Source organism: Lactuca virosa, chromosome 5, assembly GCF_052849685.1.
Source record: "Lactuca virosa cultivar CGN04683 chromosome 5, Lactuca_virosa_CGN04683_v6, whole genome shotgun sequence".
Classification (NCBI taxonomy): domain Eukaryota; kingdom Viridiplantae; phylum Streptophyta; class Magnoliopsida; order Asterales; family Asteraceae; genus Lactuca; species Lactuca virosa.
In genome coordinates this window covers 247,259,940-247,280,753 of record NC_136430.1, presented here as the reverse complement: position 1 = coordinate 247,280,753, position 20,814 = coordinate 247,259,940, and the positions used below count along the sequence as shown (strand labels likewise).

The 20,814-nt window shown below is 37.1% G+C and overlaps 1 protein-coding gene across 3 annotated transcripts in view; it reads left to right on the top strand.

Moving 5' to 3' along the window:
* LOC145114714 (serine carboxypeptidase-like 13) overlaps positions 1 to 1,350 on the top strand; it is a 40,016-nt gene extending 38,666 nt beyond the window's left edge. For all 3 annotated transcript variants that reach the window (XM_079050793.1, XM_079050792.1, XM_079050791.1), the window contains 2 exons: positions 79 to 268; positions 1,187 to 1,350. In XM_079050793.1, the coding sequence (XP_078906919.1) occupies positions 79 to 220 (142 nt within the window). In that variant the 3' untranslated portion in view covers positions 221 to 268; positions 1,187 to 1,350. The remainder of the gene's footprint in view (positions 1 to 78; positions 269 to 1,186) is intronic.
* The last annotated feature ends 19,464 nt before the right edge of the window (positions 1,351 to 20,814 follow it).

The window sequence follows — 20,814 nt, the reverse complement described above, 5'->3', positions numbered from 1 at the left end:
TCCGTTACAGCTTTAGTCTTCACTTTCATTTGCTAATTTCCACTTCTTCACCCCTTTTTCTTTCTTCTACTTTGCAAGAAATACCCCCGAAGCCCCGGTATCAATTCCGACACCCGAAGCAAGTCCCGAAGCCCCGAAGATCCCGAGAAAAATAGTTTTTAAGCCGAAACTATGCTCGCGTGAAGCCCGGTTTTGGAGAAAACATCCCAGTTTTATCTGAAAAGATTATTTTAAGAGACAAGGTGCTGTCCGATCATCGTCTTATCAAGTGAGTGTGTAGTTACTTTCTTCTAACACATAAATATGAAGTATTTACTATGAAATACGTGCTATGTGTTTATATATTATTTGTTTATTTGAAATAAGTGTTGAATAAATGTTTTATACAAGTTTTAAACTGTATATGTATTTTTATCTACAAATATGTTGGGTTAAAACATGGGTAGATAGTTGATGTGTGATAAAATGATGAGATAAGTGATGAGCGATGAAAGATGAGCGATGATATATGAGTGGTAAGATATGGTGAGAAGCGATTAGCCAAGCGATGAACCAAACGATGACCCAAGCGATGGCCCCGTCATTCAGTAGAGTAGGGATGACAACCACGGACTATTCTAGACAGTCCAGTGGAACACTAGCAAGCTCGCAACTTGTAGGTGTTGTGAACTTGATGTTCACCGATGTACTCTAAAAACCCATTGACATGTATTGCGAGAGGGGATCGAAAATGATACTGTCAATAAACGAGATAAACTTGTTATTAATCCGGAAGTATGGATTAAGACATAGTTAATTGTCCCTAGTCCGGGAGTATGGATTGGGCACAGTTTTAGATGCGGGAGTATGGATCAGATCAGGAGGTTAGTTTTAGATCCGGGAGTATGGATCAGACCAAGAGGTTAGTTTTAGATCCATGAGTATGGATCAGGTAAAGAGGAAAATTTTAAATACGAGAGTTTAGATCGTGTCGTTGTGAGCATCGATGGGGTGGGATAAGAGTTGCTTTTATATGGTGAAATTGTATAAGTTTGTGAGTTCTAATATATATATATATATATATATATATATATATATATATATATATATATATATATATATATATATGATATAACATTGTGGGTTGAAAACCCTATATGCTCACCAGGCTCCCAAGCCTTACCCACTGAGTTTATTTGTATCACAGGTATCGATACGAAACTGCTTTGCATTGAGAGATTAAAGGAGATGTAAATCACTAGTGTAAATGAATGTATGTTCTGTTTATGCTTTTGGTCTGTATCGATGTGGACATCCCGAGTTTTGTAATAACACGAAAATACATTTCTTTAAGAAATGCTTTGATAAATATTTATTATATTTTGTTTTGGAGACAAATTCCGCAACAGTTTTCTTTAAACGATTACTCTGATTTTAAAAACAAAGCATAAACAAATCGGTCTTTTCTGGCCGTGAAATTGGGGATGTCACAGTTGGTATCAAAGCATTAGTGTAAGCGAACTAGGAATTTGTAGGAAATTTCTAGACTTAAACTTAGAATGCTAAGTAATGATCGTGAGGAGTGTGTCTAATATATTTTAGGTAGTACACCTAAATTGACACGAGCACTAGTTTATTTTAGGAAAGATGCCTAAAATGCCTTTATGTGCTAAATGTTATATGCTATTATTTGTTCGGATCTATGGTCTGTTGTCGACCGGATCTGGGAATTTTATGTGATCTGGTTTCTAAACGTTTAATTACGATATTAGAACTGGCATGTAATTTTTCGAAGTAATGAGGAGGAATATGCGTCTAAACCTTCCTCTATCTATATTCTCATCTCGATACATCGAACGACCGCTTTGGTGTGCAGAACATCATGGTGAAGACTCGTAGAGAATTAAGTAAATGGAGGAAATGAAAAGGCTTATGATGATGAACGACACCTATCAGAAGATATCGTAAGAGTGGTATCTTGCCTTTAGAATACGCCTGATAAAATAAAATTACGTTTAGAGGAGTACGGTACGTCTGAAGTACACTTTCGATTGGCAGGATGATGGAACGATTGGTGTAATTCTTGAAGTTGTCCTATCATCTGGTATTTCCATCACCAATCGAGTTGAAGTAGAATTGATGATTGAAGATACGCAATGAAAAAGTCCTAGTAGAGTCTAGGGAAATTTTGATGATTATTTGGACACATTCCTATGTGTTAAATTGTTTTGTGATTTTAGGACTTGGAGACTGTGAGACAATACTTGGAACGAGTATGAGTAGGTGTGAAAGGTAGTAGATTCACAAGGTTACCAAGAAACTAGTAATTGATTCTGTTTTATTCAGGTATGTCATTACCCTTGTTTCGGTAATGACTAGTATGATGGTTGTTATTCCGACCCTAGTGGTCATATCAAAGTTGAGTCCGACTACGATGAGTTTGTTACGTGGTTCAGAGAACCGAGTTCGATGTAGCATCTGACTTAAGTCAGAAGATTGAAATCAATGCGATCAATAGTATCACACTCGTTGTTAAAAGAGGTTTGTAGCTAGAAAGGCTACATGCTAAAAATGTGATTATATCACATTAGAATATGAAGGAATGTATATTCCATTTTGGAATTTAACTCTAAAAGGCATGAGTCTAAGCGTTGCATCATGCGATGAGAGGTCATTAGAGCACGACCCATCGGTCTGTTACAATAGATAAAGGAAATCATTTATCCTAATAAGAAGAAGGAGTCCACAATAACGAATTATTTTGTAACTTGAAGGTTACGATTGAAAGTCCAACATAATACGAAAAGCAGATGCAAGATTGAGCATCTTCTGCAGTCAGGAAGCCCTAGAGTTAAATACTCTTTCGAGGAAACATAGAAGTTACGGTTATTACCTAGGATGAAGAGATAACGTATGGAATCATTATGCAAGCCCTATTTCGTTGATGATTCTGGGACATAATCATCCTAAGGGGGAGATAATTGTAACGCCCGTAGATCAGGGCTAGTCAATTTAGAGACGATAAGCGTCAAAAATGACTTTTCGATATAATCGTGTTTAGAATAAATAATCTTAACCAAGTTGTAGTATATGTCACAAGGTTTCCGTACATATAAAGAACGCTGAAATCCTAGTTATAACGAAGAAGTTATGACTTGTCGAAGTTTCGCGACAGAACCGGCACTACACAACGCGACGTAAATAGTGAATTTACGATGGAGCGATTTTTGGCGTTAGTAATCTAAACGAAAGTTGTAGAATACGTTAAACCGAGAGCGTGCATAAAAAGAACGCCCAAATCTGATTTCGTATGAGGAAGTTATGATTTTTCTAAGTTTCGACTTAGCAGTATGCAGCCCAAAACTCGAATATGAGATCGAGTGATTTCTAGCCGAAACAATCTAAACGAGAATTGAAGATCTCGTTAATAGTAGCGCAATGGTAAAAAGACAGACGAAAATGGACGTTGGATGAAGAATATATGAATTTTTAACGGACTTTTCCTGTCCCGGCCTGCTAAAAATATAATAATAAAAATAAAGTCAAAATTAGCCGACGGAATCCAAATAAAAGTTGTAGAGCATAGTCTCACCTACGCGTAGATATAAAGAACGTAAAAACGGAGCTTGTATGCGAAAGATACGAATTTTTGAAGTTTGGAAATGCGGAGTACGCCCAGCGTACTCATGAACATGGTCTGAATTGGGCCACATCGCCCCACTCCACCACTCGAGTGCCTCGGGCCCGAAGCCATGACGCATCCGATCTAATCCGCTTAGTACGCCCAACGTACTTGAAGAGTACGCCCAACGTACATGTCGACGAGCCAGTACGCCCAGCGTACGCGTTGAAGAGGGAGTACGCCCCGCGTACTCTGAAGTTACGCCCAGCGTAATCGAGAGTTCAGCACCCTATAAATAGGATGTGAGGGCTGCCGATTTCATTTGCTAATTTCCACTTCTTCACCCCTTTTTCTTTCTTCTACTTTGCAAGAAATACCCCCGAAGCCCCGGTATCAATCCCGACACCCGAAGCAAGTCCCGAAGCCCCGAAGATCCCGAGAAAGATAGTTTTCGAGCCAAAACTCTGCCCGCGTGAAGCCCGGTTTTGGAGAAAACATCCCGGTTTTATCTGAAAAGATTATTTTAAGAGACAAGGCGTTGTCCGATCATCGTCTTACCAAGTGAGTGTGTAGTTACTTTCTTCTAACACATAAATATGAAGTATTTGCTATGAAATACGTGCTATGTGGTTATACATTATTTGTTTATCTGAAATAAGTGTTGAATATTTGTTTTATACAAGTTTTAAACTGTATATGTATTTTTATCTACAAATATGTTGGGTTAAAACATGGGTAGATAGTTGATGTGTGATAAAATGATGAGATAAGTGATGAGCGATGAAAGATGAGCGATGATATATGAGTGGTAAGATATGGTGAGAAGCGATGAGCCAAGCGATGAACCAAGCGATGACCCAAGCGATGGCCCCGTCATTCAACAGAGTAGGGATGACAACCATGGACTATTCTAGACAGTCCAATGGAGCACTAGCAAGCTCGCAACTTGTAGGTGTTGTGAACTTGATGTTCACCGATGTACTCTAAAAACCCATTGACATGTATTGTGAGAGGGACTCGAAAACGATACTGTCAATAAACGAGATAAACTTGTTATTAATCCGGGAGTATGGATTAAGACATAGTTAATTGTCCCTAGTCCGGGAGTATGGATTGGGCACAGTTTTAGATCCGGGAGTATGGATCAGATCAGGAGATTAGTTTTAGATCCGGGAGTATGGATCAGACCAAGAGGTTAGTTTTAGATCCGTGAGTATGGATCAGGTGAAGAGATTAGTTTTAGATCCGTAAGTAGGGATCAGGTAAAGAGGAAAATTTTAAATACGAGAGTTTAGATCGTGTCGTTGTGAGGATCGATGGGGTGGGATAAGAGTTGCTTTTGGTGAAATTGTATAAGTTTGTGAGTTCTAATATATATATATATATATATATATATATATATATATATATATATATATATATATATATATATATATATATATATGATATAACATTGTGGGTTGAAAACCCTATATGCTCACCAGGCTCCCAATCCTGACCCACTCAGTTTATTTGTATCACAGGTATCGATACGAAGCTGCTTTGCACTGAGAGATTAAAGGAGATGTAAATCACTAGTGTAAATGAATGTATGTTCTGTTTATGCTTTTGGTCTGTATCGATGTGGACATCCCGAGTTTTGTAATAACACGAAAATACATTTCTTTAAGAAATGCTTTGATAAATATTTATTATATTTTGTTTTGGGGACAAATTCCGCAACAGTTTTCTTTAAACGATTACTCTGATTTTAAAAACAAAGCATAAACAATTCAGTCTTTTCTGGCCGTGAAATTGGAGATGTCACAACATGTTTTCTCACGATGTGAGGAGTCAAATGGACACTTTTCAAGGCTAGAATTCAGATGGCAAGTCTACGGAGTGATAAGTTTAGGGATCACGAGGTGAGCATGTTTTCTCACGACGTGAGGAGTCAGACGGACACCTTTTGAAGCTAGAAACGCAAATGGCAAGTCTACAAGATGATACAGCCTTGGATCACGACGTGAGCATTGATTCTCATGACGTGAGATAGCCAAAAACACCCTATAAATAGCAAGTTCGACTTTTTCATTCCTTACACCAAATTCTTTTATCTCTCTCCGTTTGCTGAAGGCATTTTGCGTCCCGACCCGACGATCACGAACTGCTGACTTTTTCTAGTTAGATTCTATTAAATCACACTATTAAGGTGTTTGCATTGTTAATTTCATCTTACACATAGATATGAAGTATTTAATATAAATTACGTGCAATATGTGAATATTATCTGTGTTCTTGATATCTATGCTTGATGAACAATTTTATACATGTTTTAAATTATTTAAATTATATATGTATTTTATATCTACAAATATGTTGGGTAAAACATGGGTAGACGAATTATATGATGTGTGATGAAATAAAAATTGATGAGAGGTCTCGATGTTTAAGATGATCTACTCATCTAGCAGAGTATAGACAACGATCACGGACTATTCTAGATAGTCCAGTGGAACGTTAGCAGGTTCGTAACCTGTATGTGTTTTTGAACTAGGTGTTCATTAAGTACTTTTGAACTAAGTGTTCACTAGGTATTTTTGAACTAAGTGTTCACCAGATGTTTTGAACTACGTGTTCACCAATTGTAATTTAAAAACCCTGGCAACTATGGACTTAGTGCCTGTTAGATAAACCCTGGCAGCGATGGACTTCATGTCTATTCCTTAGGAAGATCCTTAGGAATGAATGAATGAAGGATATATGATTCTTAGGATAGATATTGAAGAATAAAGAAGATAATGAGGATGGGTAATTGGGTTGATTGTTTGATGATTAAACATAATAATTATATTATTGTGGGTTGAAAACCCTATGTGCTCTCCAGGTTAGCCAACCTGACCAACTCAGCTTATTTATATCATAGGTGGTGATACGAAGCTACATTACACTGAGAGATTAAAAGAGATGTAGATCACTAGTTTAAATGAATGTAAGGTCTGTTTATGGTAATGTTTCTGTATTGACAATGACATCTCAAAGTTTTAATATAAAAAAAATACATTTCTTCGGAAATGCTTTGATAATATGTTTATCATGTTTTCTGGGAACAAATTCCGCAACACTTTTCTTTAAACGGATACTCCGATTTTTAAAATAAAGCATAAACAAATCGGTCTTTTCTGGCCGTGAAAATGGGGATGTCACAGTTGGTATTAGAGCATTAGTTTAAGCGAATTAGGAATTTGTAGAATTTCTAGAACTTAGAATGCTAAGTGATGATCGTGAGGAGTGTGTCTATTATATTTTAGGTAGTACACCTGAATTGACACACACACTAGCTTACTTTAGGATTAGAGGCCTAAATTGCTTTTATGTGCTAAATGATTTATGTTATAGCCTTATATGCTTTATGATGCTATTATTTGATCGGATCCATGTTCTATTGCCGACCGGATCTGAAAATTTTATGTGTTCAGATTTCTAAACATTTAATTACGATATTAGAACTGACAAGTAACTTTTCGGAGTAATAAGGAGGATTATGCGTCTAAACCTTCTCTATCTTAAATTTCTCGTATTGAACTGTGACATCCCCAATTTCACGGCCAGAAAAGACCGATTTCGTTTATGCTTTTTGAAATAAAATCAGAGTAATCTTTCAAAAAGTGTTGCGGAATTTGTCCCCAAAACAAAATATAATAAATATTTATCAAAGCATTTCTTAAAGAAATGTATTTTTGTTTTATTACAAAACTCGGGATGTCCACATCGATACAGACCAAAAACATAAACAGAACATACATTCATTTACACTAGTGATTTACATCTCCTTTAATCTCTCAGTGAAAAGCAGCTTCGTATCCATACCTGTGATACAAATAAACAGAGTGGGTCAGGCTTGGGAGCCTGGTGAGCATATAGGTTTTTCAACCCAAAATACTACAATTATTATATTCAATCATCAAACAATCAACCCAATTACCCATCCTCATATCTCCTTTATTTCTTAAGGATTTACCCTAAGAATCAACTATCCTTCATCCATTCATTCCTAAGAATTGACCTAAGGAATTTATCCAAACTCCATTGCTACCAAGGTTCACACGACAGGCACTACGTCTCATAGTCGCCAGGGTTTATACAATAGGCACTACGTCTCATAGTCGTCGGGGTTTACTCAATAGGCACTACGTCTCATAGTCTCCAGGGTTTACTCAATAGGCACTACGTCGCATAGTCGACAGGGTTTACTCAATAGGCACTACGTCTCAAAGTCGCCAGGGTTTACTCTATAGGCACTACGTCCCATAGTCGCCAGGGTTTACTCATACCATCTTTCATCACACACCAACTATTTCATCTACCCCTGTTCTACCCAACATTTTCATAGATATAAATACATATACAGTTTAAATCATTTAAAAACTATATAAAACATCCATTCCACACTCATCTCAAATAAACAACAATATATAAACATATAGCACGTATTTCATAACAAATACTTCATATTTATGTGTTAGAAGAAAGTAACTACACACTTACTTGATTAGACGATGCTCGGACAACACTACGACTCTTCAAGTACTATTCTTTTGATGTAACCGGGATATCTTCACACACCGGGCTTCTCGCGGGCAGAGCTTCGGCTTGAAACTCTTTTCTTCTCGGGATCTTCGGAGCGTCGAGACTCGCTTCGGGCGTCGTGATGATATCGGGGCTTCGGGGGCACTTCAAGAGGGCTAGATAGGGTATCGGGAGTGAGAGAGTGAATGAATTAGCAACTATGGTCGGCTGCCCTTCGATTTCTATTTATAGGGCAAAAATCCTATACTCACGTCGTGAGTTTCAAGTGCTCACGTCATGAGCTCGACCATCATCTGATGCGTCATCGCAACTTGGGTCTGCAGGCTCTGAAGGGGTCAAATCTCAGAGTTCACGTCGTGAGCTCTGACACAGTGTGGAAGTTCGCGCCCCGAACTTCAGAAATTTATATCTTTCACATACGAGCTTCATTTTTGACGTTCCTTATATACACGCATAGGTGAGATTATGCTCTACAACTCTCGTTTAGACTCCGTCGGCTTATTTTGACTTTATTTTTATTATTATATTTTAAATAGGCCGGGACAGGAAAAGTCCGTTCAAAATTCATAAACGTCCGTTTTCGTCTGTCTTTTTACCGTTGCGATACTATTAACGAGATCTTCGATTCTCGTTTAGATTGTTTTGGATAGAAATCACTCGATCTCATATTCGAGTTTTGGTCTGCATACTGCTAAGTCGAAACTTAGAAAAATCATAACTTCCTCATACGAAGTCATATTTGGGCGTTCTTTTTATGCACACTCTCGGTTTAATGTATTCTACAACTTTCGTTTAGATCACTAAGGCCAAAAATCTCTCCATCGTAAATTCACTATTTATGTCGCGTTGTGTCGTGCCGGTTCTGTTGCGAAACTTCGACTGGTCATAACTTCTTCGTTATAACTCGGATTTTAGCGTTCTTTATATGTACGGGAAACTTGTGACATATACTACAACTTGGTTAAGATTATTTATTCTAAACACTCTTCTATCGAAAAGTCATTTTTGATGCTCATTGTCCTTAAATTGACTAGCCTAAATCTGCGGGCGTTACAATTATCTCCCCCTTAGGATGATTACGTCCCGGAGTCATCAACGAAATAGGGCTTGCATAATGATTCCATACGTTATCTCTTCATCCAAGGTAATAATCATAACTTCTATGTTTCCTTGAAAGAGTATCTAACTGTAGGGCTTCCTGACTGCAGATGATGCTAAATCTTGCATCTGCTTTTCGTACTATGTTGGACTTTCAATCATAACCTTCAAGTTACAAAATAAGTCCTTATTGTGGAGTCCTTCTTCTTCTTAGGATAAATACTTTCCTTTATCTATTGTAACAGAACGATGGGTCGTGCTCTAATGACCTCTCATCGCATGATGCCACACTTAGACTCATGTCTTTTAGAGTTAAATTCCAGAACGGAATATACCTTCCTTCATATTATAATGTGATATAATCACATTTTTAGCGTGTAGCCTTTCTAGCTACAAACTTCTTTTAACAAGGAGCACGATACTATTAATCACATTGATTTCAACCTTCTGACTTAAGTCAGATGCTACATCGAACTCGGTTCTCGGAACCACGTAACAAACTCATCGTAGTCGGACTCAATTTGATACGACCACTAGGGTCAGAATAACAATCATCTGCTTAGTCATTACCGAAACAATGGTAATGACATATCCGAATAAAACGGAATCAATCACTGGCTTCTTGGTAACCTTGTGACTTTCCCTGATCCAAGTGTGAGTCCTGTGCTTCCGGTAGTATAGGCCTATACTACCATTCACACCTACTCATACTCATCCCAAGTATTGTCCCGCAGTCGAGCAAGTCACCATACATAAATCATACAATCATTCAACACATCAGATCACAAAACCAGGGTTTATATTATTTCTTGAAACGATTACACAAAGGTTCAAGTTCACTTTATTATATGCCTCTAATAGGCTACACTTCCTGATACAGACTTTATATATTGATATGAAGTCTTCATCTTTGAATCCTCGCATTGTTTTCTGCTTCGTCGAGGATGATGTGGAATGCCCTTGGCTGTGGCGATGTGTTTTTCTTTGGGCAGTCTCTAGAAATATGCCCTTCTACGTTACATCCGTGGCACACCTTCTTGTTAGCTGCACATTTGTTGGCGAAATGACATGTCTTCCCACATTTGTAGCAAGTCATCTCCTCGCTACACTTCTCAGAGTGTTTCTTTTTACACTTCTCACACCACTTAGCTTCATATCTTCCTCCAGATTTCGAGAATTTTCTTTCTTTGTTATTCATTGAAGATCCCTCATGCTTCCTTTTCTCTCCAACTTCAGCTCTCTCCACACCCTTCTCTCTTATCTGAGTCTCGAAATTCTTAGCATCCCAGATGGAGGCTTTCAAAGTGGTTGCTAGCTTGACTATCAGACCAAAGTCCGCTGGTAATCCTTGGGCAAACTTGTTAACCTTGGAGAGTTCAGTTGGAATTAGATAAGGAATAAGCTTCATATTTTCTGTAAAACCAGTAGCGTACTCGGTGACTCTCATTCTTCCCTTCTTCAGATTTTGGAACTCATTGTTAACTTCCAGAAGATCCTGCTCAGAGCAGTATTGCATTTTTAGTTGCACCACAAACTCTTCCCAAGACATCTTGTTAGCTTCCCCCTTGGGCATCGAACCAGCCAGTAACTTCCACCAGCTCAATACTCCAGATTTTAACAGAGGAATTGCAAGAGCGGTCTTCTGTCTGTTGCTGCACTTGAAACTCTCAAACATTGTCTCCATCTCGGAGATCCAGTCCATAACTTCCAATGGTGTCGGGCTTCCAGATAGACACGGTGGTTTGGATGCCATTAAATCTTTATACTTGCATCTGTGACCATCGTTTCCTCCATCCTAGTTTTTTTTGCCTAACAATCGGTGGGTTGGCTTGACCAATAGTCCCACTGAAGTTTCCTCCTTCCGACTGCCCTTCATTCACTTCGGGCTCTTCAATTGGTATTGTATGTTACTCACGATTTTTGCTGAAGCAGATGTCTAGTTTCCTCCATTTGACGATCCAACATCATTTGAATCATCGCTTGTACCCCAGCCGTTGTCATTGGCTTAGGTGCTGCTGCTGCAACATCTACTTGCTCAATCACAGGTGGTTGATTCTTGTTTTCATTCGCATTTCCAACTCCACTTCTGGTTCTTGCCATATTTGATCTATAAACCGAATAAGGTGAAATTTAGATCCTCGTTCACGATAGATATTTAGATTCCTCTTGATCACTCCAAAACATTTACATGCTAGTTCTAATATCATAGCTATACGCTTAGAATTCTAAACACATAAGGTTTCCAGATCCGGTCGGAAACAAACCATAGATCCAAAAAAATAATATCATATATGGAAAACATATAACATTTAGCACATAAAAGCATATTAGGCAGCTTTCCTAAAATATACTAGTGCTCGTGTCTAAAATATAGTAGACACTCATCTCACAATCATCACTTAGCATTCTGAGTTTAAGTCTAGAAATCCTACAAATTCCTAGTTCGCTTAAACTAATGCTCTGATACCAACTATGACATCCCCAATTTCACGGCCAGAAAAGACCAATTTCGTTTATGCTTTTTGAAATCAAATCGGAGTAATCTTTCAAAAGGTGTTGCGGAATTTGTCCCCAAAACAAAATATAATAAATATTTATCAAAGCATTTCTTAAAGAAATGTATTTTCGTTTTATTACAAAACTCAGGATGTCCAAATCGATACAGACCAAAAGCATAAACAGAACATACATTCATTTACACTAGTGATTTACATCTCCTTTAATCTCTCAGTGCAAAGCAGCTTCGTATCGATACCTATGATACAAATAAACTGAGTGGGTCAGGCTTGGGAGCATGATGAGCATATAGGGTTTTCAACCCACAATAGTACAATTATTATATTCAATCATCAAACAATAACCCTAATTACCCATCCCCATATCTCCTTTATTTCTTAAGGATTTACCCTAAGAATCAACTATCCTTCATCCATTCATTCCTAAGAATTGACCTAAGGAATTTATCCAAAGCCCATTGCTACCAAGGTTCACACGACATGCACTACGTCTCATAGTCGCCAGGGTTTATACAATAGGCACTACGTCTCATAGTCGCCAGGGTTTACTCAATAGGCACTACATCTCATAGTCGCCAGGGTTTACTCAATAGGCACTACGTCTCATAGTCGTCAGGGTTTACTCAATAGGCATTACGTCTCATAGTCGCCAGGATTTACTCTATAGGCATTACGTCGCATAGTCGCCAGGGTTTACTCTATAGGCACTACGTCGCATAGTCGCCAGGGTTTACTCATACCATATTTCATCACACACCAACTATTTCATCTACCCCTGTTCTACCCAACATTTTCGTAGATATAAATACATATACATTTTAAATCATTTAAAAACTATATAAAACATCCATTCCACACTCATCTCAAATAAACAACAATATATAAACACATAGCACGTATTTCATGACAAATACTTCATATTTATGTGTTAGAAGAAAGTAACTACACACTCACTTGATTAGACGATGCTCGGACAGCACTACGACTCTTCAAGTACTATTCTTTTGATGTAACCGGGATATCGTCACACACCGGGCTTCTCGCAGGCACAGCTCCGGCTTGAAACTCTTTTCTTCTCGGGATCTTCGGAGCGTCGGGACTCGCTTCGGGCTTCGGGATGATACCAGAGCTTCGGGGGTACTTCAAGAGGGCTAGATAGGGTATCGGGAGCGAGAGAGTGAAGGAATTAGCAACTATGACCGGCTGCCCTTCGATTTCTATTTATAGGGCAAAAATCCTATACTCACGTCGTGAGTTTCAAGTGCTCACGTCGTGAGGTCGACCATCATCCGGTGCGTCATCGCAACTTGGGTCTGCAGGCTCTGAAGGGGTCAAATCTCAGAGTTCACGTCGTGAGCCCTATGCTTACGCCGTGAGCTCTAACATAGTGTGGAAGTTCGCGCCCCGAACTTTAGAAAATCATATCTTTTGCATACGAGCTCCGTTTTCAACGTTATTTATATCCACGCATAGGTGAGATTATGCTCTACAACTCTCGTTTAGACTCCGTCGGCTAATTTTGATTTTATTTTTATTATTATATTTTTAACAGGCCGGGACAGGAGAAGTCCGTTAAAAATTCATATCTTCTTCATCCGACGTCCGTTTTCGTCTGTCTTTTTACCGTTGCGCTACTATTAACGAGATCTTCGATTCTCATTTAGATTGTTTTGGCTAGAAATCACTCGGTCTCATATTCGAGTTTTGGTCTGCATACTGCTAAGTCGAGACTTAGAAAAATCATAACTTCCTCATGCGAAGTCAGATTTGGGTGTTCTTTTTATGCACGCTCTCGGTTTAACGTATTCTACAACTTTCGTTTAGATCACTAAGGCCAAAAATCGCTCCATCGTAAATTCACTATTTACATCGCGCTGTGTCGTGTCGGTTCTGTTGCAAAACTTCGACTGGTCATAACTTCTTCGTTATAACTCGGATTTCAGCGTTCTTTATATGTATGAAAACCTTGTGATATATACTACAACTTGGTTAAGATTATTTATTCTAAACACTCTTCTATCGAAAAGTCATTTTTGACGCTCATTGTCTTTAAATTGACTAGCCCGAATCTGCGGGCGTTACATGAACAACTTTACGGTGTATGGAACGACATGATAAGGACTCGTAGCGGATTGAGAAAATGGAGGAAATGAGAAGGATTACGATTGAAGATGATATCTATCAGAAGATATCGAAAGATTGGTATCTTACCTTTATAATACATATGATAAAATAACAGTACGTCTAGAGGAGTACGATACGTCCGAAGTACACTTTCGATAGGTTGGATGATAAAACGACTGGCATAATTCCTGAAGTTGTCCCATCGTCTGGTGTTTCCACCACCAATCGAGTTGAAGAAAAATTGATGATTGAAGATACGCATGGAAGAAGTCCTAGTGGAGTCTATGGAAATTTCTATGATTATTTAGACACATTTGTATGTGTTAAATCGTTTTGTGATTTTAGGAAATAAGAACTTGGGGACTATGAGAAAATACTTGGGACGAGTATGAGTAGGTGTGAATGGTAGTAGAGGCCTATTCTACTGGAAGTACAGGACTCGCACTTGGATCAGGGAAAGTCACAAGGTTACCAAAGCGCTAGTAATTGATTCTGTTTTGTTCATGCCTGTCGTTAGCATTGTTTCGGTAATGACTAAGAAGATGATTGTTATTCCGACCCTAGTGGTCATATCAAATCGAGTCTGACTAAGATGAGTATGTTACATGGTTTAGAGGTCCAAGTTCGATGTAACATCTGACTTAAGCCAAAAGATTGAAGTGAAAGATAATCGAAGCGATCAATAGAAGTATCGCGATTTTTGTTAAAGAAAGAAGCTTGTAGCTAGAAGTGCTACATGCTAGAATGTGATTATATCACATTAGAATATGAAGGAAGGTATATTCCATTATGGAATTTGACTCTAAAAGACCTAAGTCTAAGCGTTGCATCATACGATGAGAGGTCATTAGAACATGAACCATCAGTCTATTATGGTAATTGAATGAAAGAATTTGTCTTAAGTCTGTTAAGAAGAAGAATGAGTATTTAATAAGGATTTATTTTGTAACTCGAAGGTTACGATTGAAATTCCAACGCGAGATAGAGAGTGGGTGCAAGATTGAGCACCGCCTGCAGTCAAGAAGTCCAAGAGTTAGATACTCATTCGAAGGAACATAGAAATTACGGTTATTACCTAGGATGAATATATAACATATGGAGTCATTAAAAAAACCCTGTTGCGTTGATGATTCTGGGACGTAATCATCCTAAGGGGGAGATAATTGTAACGCCCACAAATTCGGGCTAGTTAATTTAGAGACAATAAGCGTCAAAAATGACTTTTTGATAGAAGATAATTTATAATAAATAATCTTAACTAAGTTATATTACATTTCACAAGGGTTCTATACATATAAAGAACACCAAAATCCAAGTTATAACGAAGAAGTTATGACCTATCGAAGTTTCGCGATAAAACCGGTACGACACCGGGAATCGTAAAAAGAAAGTGAGTTTACGATAAAGTACTTTTTAGACTTAGTGTTCTAAAAACAATTTGTAGAGTACTTCTCCACCTACGCGTGGATATAAAGAACATAAAAAACAGAGCTTGTATGCAAAAGTTATGATCTCTCGAAGATGTAGCTGTCTAAGAGCATAATACGTGGCAAAAACGTTAATCTGTCAGGGCTCACAACGTGAGCAGTTTTTCTCACGATGTGAGGAGTCAAATGGACACTTTTCAAGGCTAGAATGCAGATGGAAAGTCTACGGAGTGATAAGTTTAGGGCTCACGACATGAGCATGTTTTCTCACGACGTGAGGAGTCAAACGGACACCTTTCGAAGCTAGAAACACAAATGGCAAGTCTACGAGATGATACAGCCATAGCTCACGACGTGAGCATTGATTCTCACTACGTGAGAGAGCCAAAACACCCTATAAATAGCAAATTCGACTCTTTCATTCCTTACACCAAATTCTTTTCTCTCTCTCTCTCTCTCTCTCGTTTGCTGAAGGCATTCTGCATCCCGAGCCCGACGATCACGAACCGCTGAGCGTTTGAAGTTAGATTCTATCAAATCACACTACTAAGGTGAGTGCATAGTTACTTTCATCTTACACATAGATATGAATTATTTAATATAAATTACGTGCAATGTATGCATATTATCTGTGTTCTTGATATCTATGCTGGATGAACAATTTTATACATGTTTTAAATGATTTAAATTGTATATGTATTTTATATCTACAATATGTTGGGTAAAACATGGGTAGATGAATTATATGATGTATGATGAAATAAAAATTGATGAGAGGTCTCGATGTTTAAGATGATCTACTCATCTAGCAGAGTATAGACAATGATCACGGACTATTCTAGATAGTCCAGTGGAATGTTAGCACGTTCGTAACCAGTATGTGTTTTTGAACTAGGTGTTCATTAAGTATTTTTGAACTAACCGTTCACTAGGTATTTTTGAAGTAAGTTTTCACCAGATGTTTTGAACTACGTGTTCACCAGTTGTAATTTAAAAACCCTGGCAGCTATGGACTTAGTGCATGTTAGATAAACCCTGGCAGCGATGGACTTCGTGCCTATTCCTTATGAAGATCCTTAGGAATGACTGAATGAAGGATAGATGATTCTCAGGATAGATCTTTAAGAATAAAGAAGATAATGGGGATGGGTAATTGGGTTGATTGTTTATTGATTAAAGATAATAATTATATCATCGTGGGTTGAAAATCCAATGTGCTCACCAGGTTTCCCAACTTGACGCAAAATGACCATAACTCGTGCAAGGTTCAAACATGGTGCAAAACTTCTCATTTTTCCAACTCAAAAGGTCCATAAGACAAGTAATACTTTCTAAAACATTAGAGTTCTTCCAACTCCCAAGGAATTCATAAAGGGACCAAAACAAAGATTTCATCCATAATATAAGCTTAAGAACTCAAAAGGTATGAGCTTCATACCTTCTCCAACTCAAGAAGATGCAAGAGATATAAGATCTAATGCGGGAACCACACTTCAAGCAATAAGCATATTATCCTTCCAATGCTCTTCCAAGATCAAAACACCAAGAACATGCACATAAGGCACACACAAGGACCGAGGTTTCTTTCTTGATAAAAATGATTGGAGATAGAGCAAACCCTAAACATATATTTCCTTAAATAGGGCCCAAGGCCCAAAACCTAGCATTTTGGGATGTGGAGGCTATCATATAACGGACATGAACTAAAGCACACGATAACTTAAACACATGGTTGTATCGTGACACCCTAGCTACCGTACCATGGCGGAAGGTTTTCCTCAAAAACTTTTCCTTAATGTCCATTGTCTTTATCTGATCAATCCTGAAAAGGAATGTTATAGATACCTACAATAGAAGTGAAAAGATGTGTATATTGTAAGAACTCGAATTTGATAATGCAGATTTACCGCAACCTAGGAAATGGTGAATACGACATAGGTGACGCTAGGTATTTTTGTTGGATTAGGTGTCTAAGCCCATAACTATAATTGGTATATGCTTGAATTGATGGTAGCACGGTCCTTTTGGGTTGCCCTCAAAACTAGAACCTAGACAGGTCAACTTTATTATTTGATTAATAAATTGAAATAAATGATTTGTTAATATATTATGAGAATAATATATTAATTAGAAATCATATTATTTAATTAATAATTAATCAGAAATTAATTGGAATTAACTTTGGGATTAATTGAATTAATTAAAAGTACAGGGGCTGTCTGGCATTTTATTGATAGTTGAGGAAAGAGGCTCTAGAATCTCCTTAGAAGAGGTTGGATGAAAACTTCTAGGAAGGCCCTAGAATTTTGGTCTAAGGGTTCTTGGATGGGAATTCTTGGGTTGCTTGGTCCTTAAGCTAAGGGATTAGGGTTCCTCTTAAAACCCTAGCTTTGGCTCTAAGCTACCTCACCTATATAAAGAACATTAACCCTTCACATTTTCGGCCACTTGAAACCCTAAAGGAATAGCTTAAATTCCTAGCACTCCTCACCTCTCTCCTCTCTAATCCTCTTACTTGTATTGGGTGTGAACCACTAGAGGCATGACACTTGTCACTCTTGCTCTCAAAGTTCAAGAAGACTAGGATTTCATTGTTATTGCTATATAATAATTAAGGTTTATTTTCCTAACCCTATTAGTGATTAATTAAATTATACTAGTAGTATTATGGTTTCCCAATTGATGTTCAAATGTTGTATGCTCAATTAGAGAAAACATAGATCGGGAAAATTAGGGTTACATGCACACATAGGTTTTGTTTGTTATGCTCAAAACCCATCAGTGGTACCATAGCCTTGGCTTGTTTCCTATTGAATTGATTACAATTGTTGAATTTGATCAATTAGGGTTTATGACAATTAAACCCTTTTGGACTTAGGGATTTTCGAAATTAGGGTTTCCTTAAGCCTTAGGTTTCAAAAATTAGGAAAGGGTTTTAACCCTTTCCATTGCCTTACAAGTTTCAAAATTTAGGGTTTCCTTAACCCTCCATAATTTCAAAAATTGCAAGGATTGAAATCCTTTCCTTCCTCCCCAAGATTTTCTATTTTCGAAAATTAGGGTTTTTGGTAGGGTTATCTTATTTTTGGTAATTATCTCCTTATTTGATTAATTGGATAATTATAAAATTTGTTTTAGCCCTCCCATATTTTTGAAAATTAGGGGGATATGATTAGGATTAAATTATGTTAATTAATTTAATTGGATAATCCTTATTTATTTTAATAAATTAATTAAATTTTTAACTAATAAGATAATTATTAAATCATTTGTTTTTAATTTTTAAATTTAAATTAAAATTCTTTTAATTTTAAAATTTAAAAACCCTAGTATTTTTAAAAGTTTAAAATACATCATTATGGATCTTATTATTAATTTAATTAAATGATTAATTAAAATGTAATCAATAAATCCATAAGATAGTTTAAATTTAATTAAATTAAAAGTTTAATTTATTAAAAGATTAAACCCTTGGAATTTTAAAATGTTTTAAAATACTCCTTATACTATATGTAAAATTAAATGTTTTATATTTACTATATGTATAAGACTAAGTCAGTCGAACCGCTAGTACGCCTCATTCACAAAGTCGGTCTATAAGGAGAGTTTAAGGAAGCGGCCAATAAAATAACCGCCATTGGGTATCCACTCTTACCCACCGCTCCCTTGATTGGTGGAGGGTCGTTAGTCGAACTAGTTTGATAGGACATAACCTCATTAAAAGTATAATGATGAAAAGTAACTAAACTATTTTCAAAAATCTCATTCTTAGTTACTTTAGGAAAAATATGAATTCGATGCTAACCCATGAAATTGCACATTACTCTTTAGAAGTCGTTAGTGGAGCGTGTGTGGCTAACCGACACACTAATATGGACTAACAAAGGGTGGTAATAGGCGTCTTGAAAATTATCGTTGATTAATTGAGCGCGTGTGGTTAACCGGCACATTAAAATGAGATGATAAATAACATCGAGATATCCAAGCTAATTTGCATGGTTATTCACATCTTGTTTGTGATCCTCGGCATCCCAATCACAAAGTGAGAGCATAATCGAGATTAAATATGTCATTGATTAGATTCAATGAATCTCAAATGATCTAGGAGTTTCATGAGATTGAAATTGGTAATGCTTTACCTACCTAAAATAGATTCGAATTTGATTACGGCATCCCTCTTCAAAGTTCGAATCGAAAATATGGATTGTAGCCTTAATTTAAATTTATGGGTTGATAATTAAGGATTAAAATTAACTAACTTGAACTCTCTTTTCTCCTATTATAGATGTCAAGTTCAGATAACAATGGTCTTCCTCGTTCTTCTGGAAATGTTTTTCCTATACCTTCTGAAGATGATCTTCCACATTCTGATCATGGTGAAAGTATGTTCCCATCTTCGAGCAATGGTGGAAATGGAGGTCATGCTTCTTCAACTCTTCCCCCTCCTTCTCCAGTGACTCTCCTTAAGTCATGTTTCCTTCAAGTTGAAAAACACGAAATTACTCAAGCCCTATTGGCATGTAAACATCTAAATGGAAAGTCTATGTGTGAGTATGTTCTCAAAATGAAATCATACATTGAGTAATTGGGTATGTTGGGTGTCGTTTTCCCAAGGGATCTATCTATTGACTTGGTTCTACTTTCGCTTCCTGAGTCATATAGTAAGTTCATTAAAGACTTTTATATGAGTAACCATGACGTGACACTAATTGATCTAACACATATGTTGATTGTTGCTGAAGCAGAAATGTTTAAGAGCATAATCGAAGCAAGAGTGTTTGAAGGATATGTCTCCCAAATTCCCATGGATATTGAAAATGGCAACAATGGTAGTCTAGAAAAGTTTTCTCTTCCCAATGGAAAGGGATCGAACAAGATCAAACTGTTTGACCATATGGTAAAGAGAAAGGCTAGTTCTTTGATAGTTCCATGTGCTAATCCTAAAAGGTCCATATGTTTCTATTGCCAATTGGAGGGGCATTGGTTGCGAAGCTGCCCTGATTACCTGAAAGATCTCGGAGATGGTAAAGTCAAGTCGTATGACTCCACTTCAGGTACATCCATTATCTAACTCCATTATTTTATTTTAATAAGTTCCTATTAGTAGATTATTAATACATGATGTGATGATCACATTTTGATGTTTTGCAGGATCTAAGAGAAAGAGTGGCGCTTAAGAAGAATAAGCTGAATCTGATCGTGAGAGATGGATTTCGATCGCATTGTTCGATGATCAGATTTTGGAAGCTACTCTTGGGAGTTATGATAATTTAATAGATTGGTTAGGAGATGTTTAGAAACATAGTTTTCATTTTGCATTATAAGGACAAGTTCCAAATTTATTGCTTATTATCAATAAAGTGAATTTTTGATTTATCTAGTTTACTTTATATTTCTTTGCAATGGCATTTATGAAAGTGTTGGTTACATTTTTATAATTAGCAATATTAATTATGGATTTGATTATTGTTATATCGTT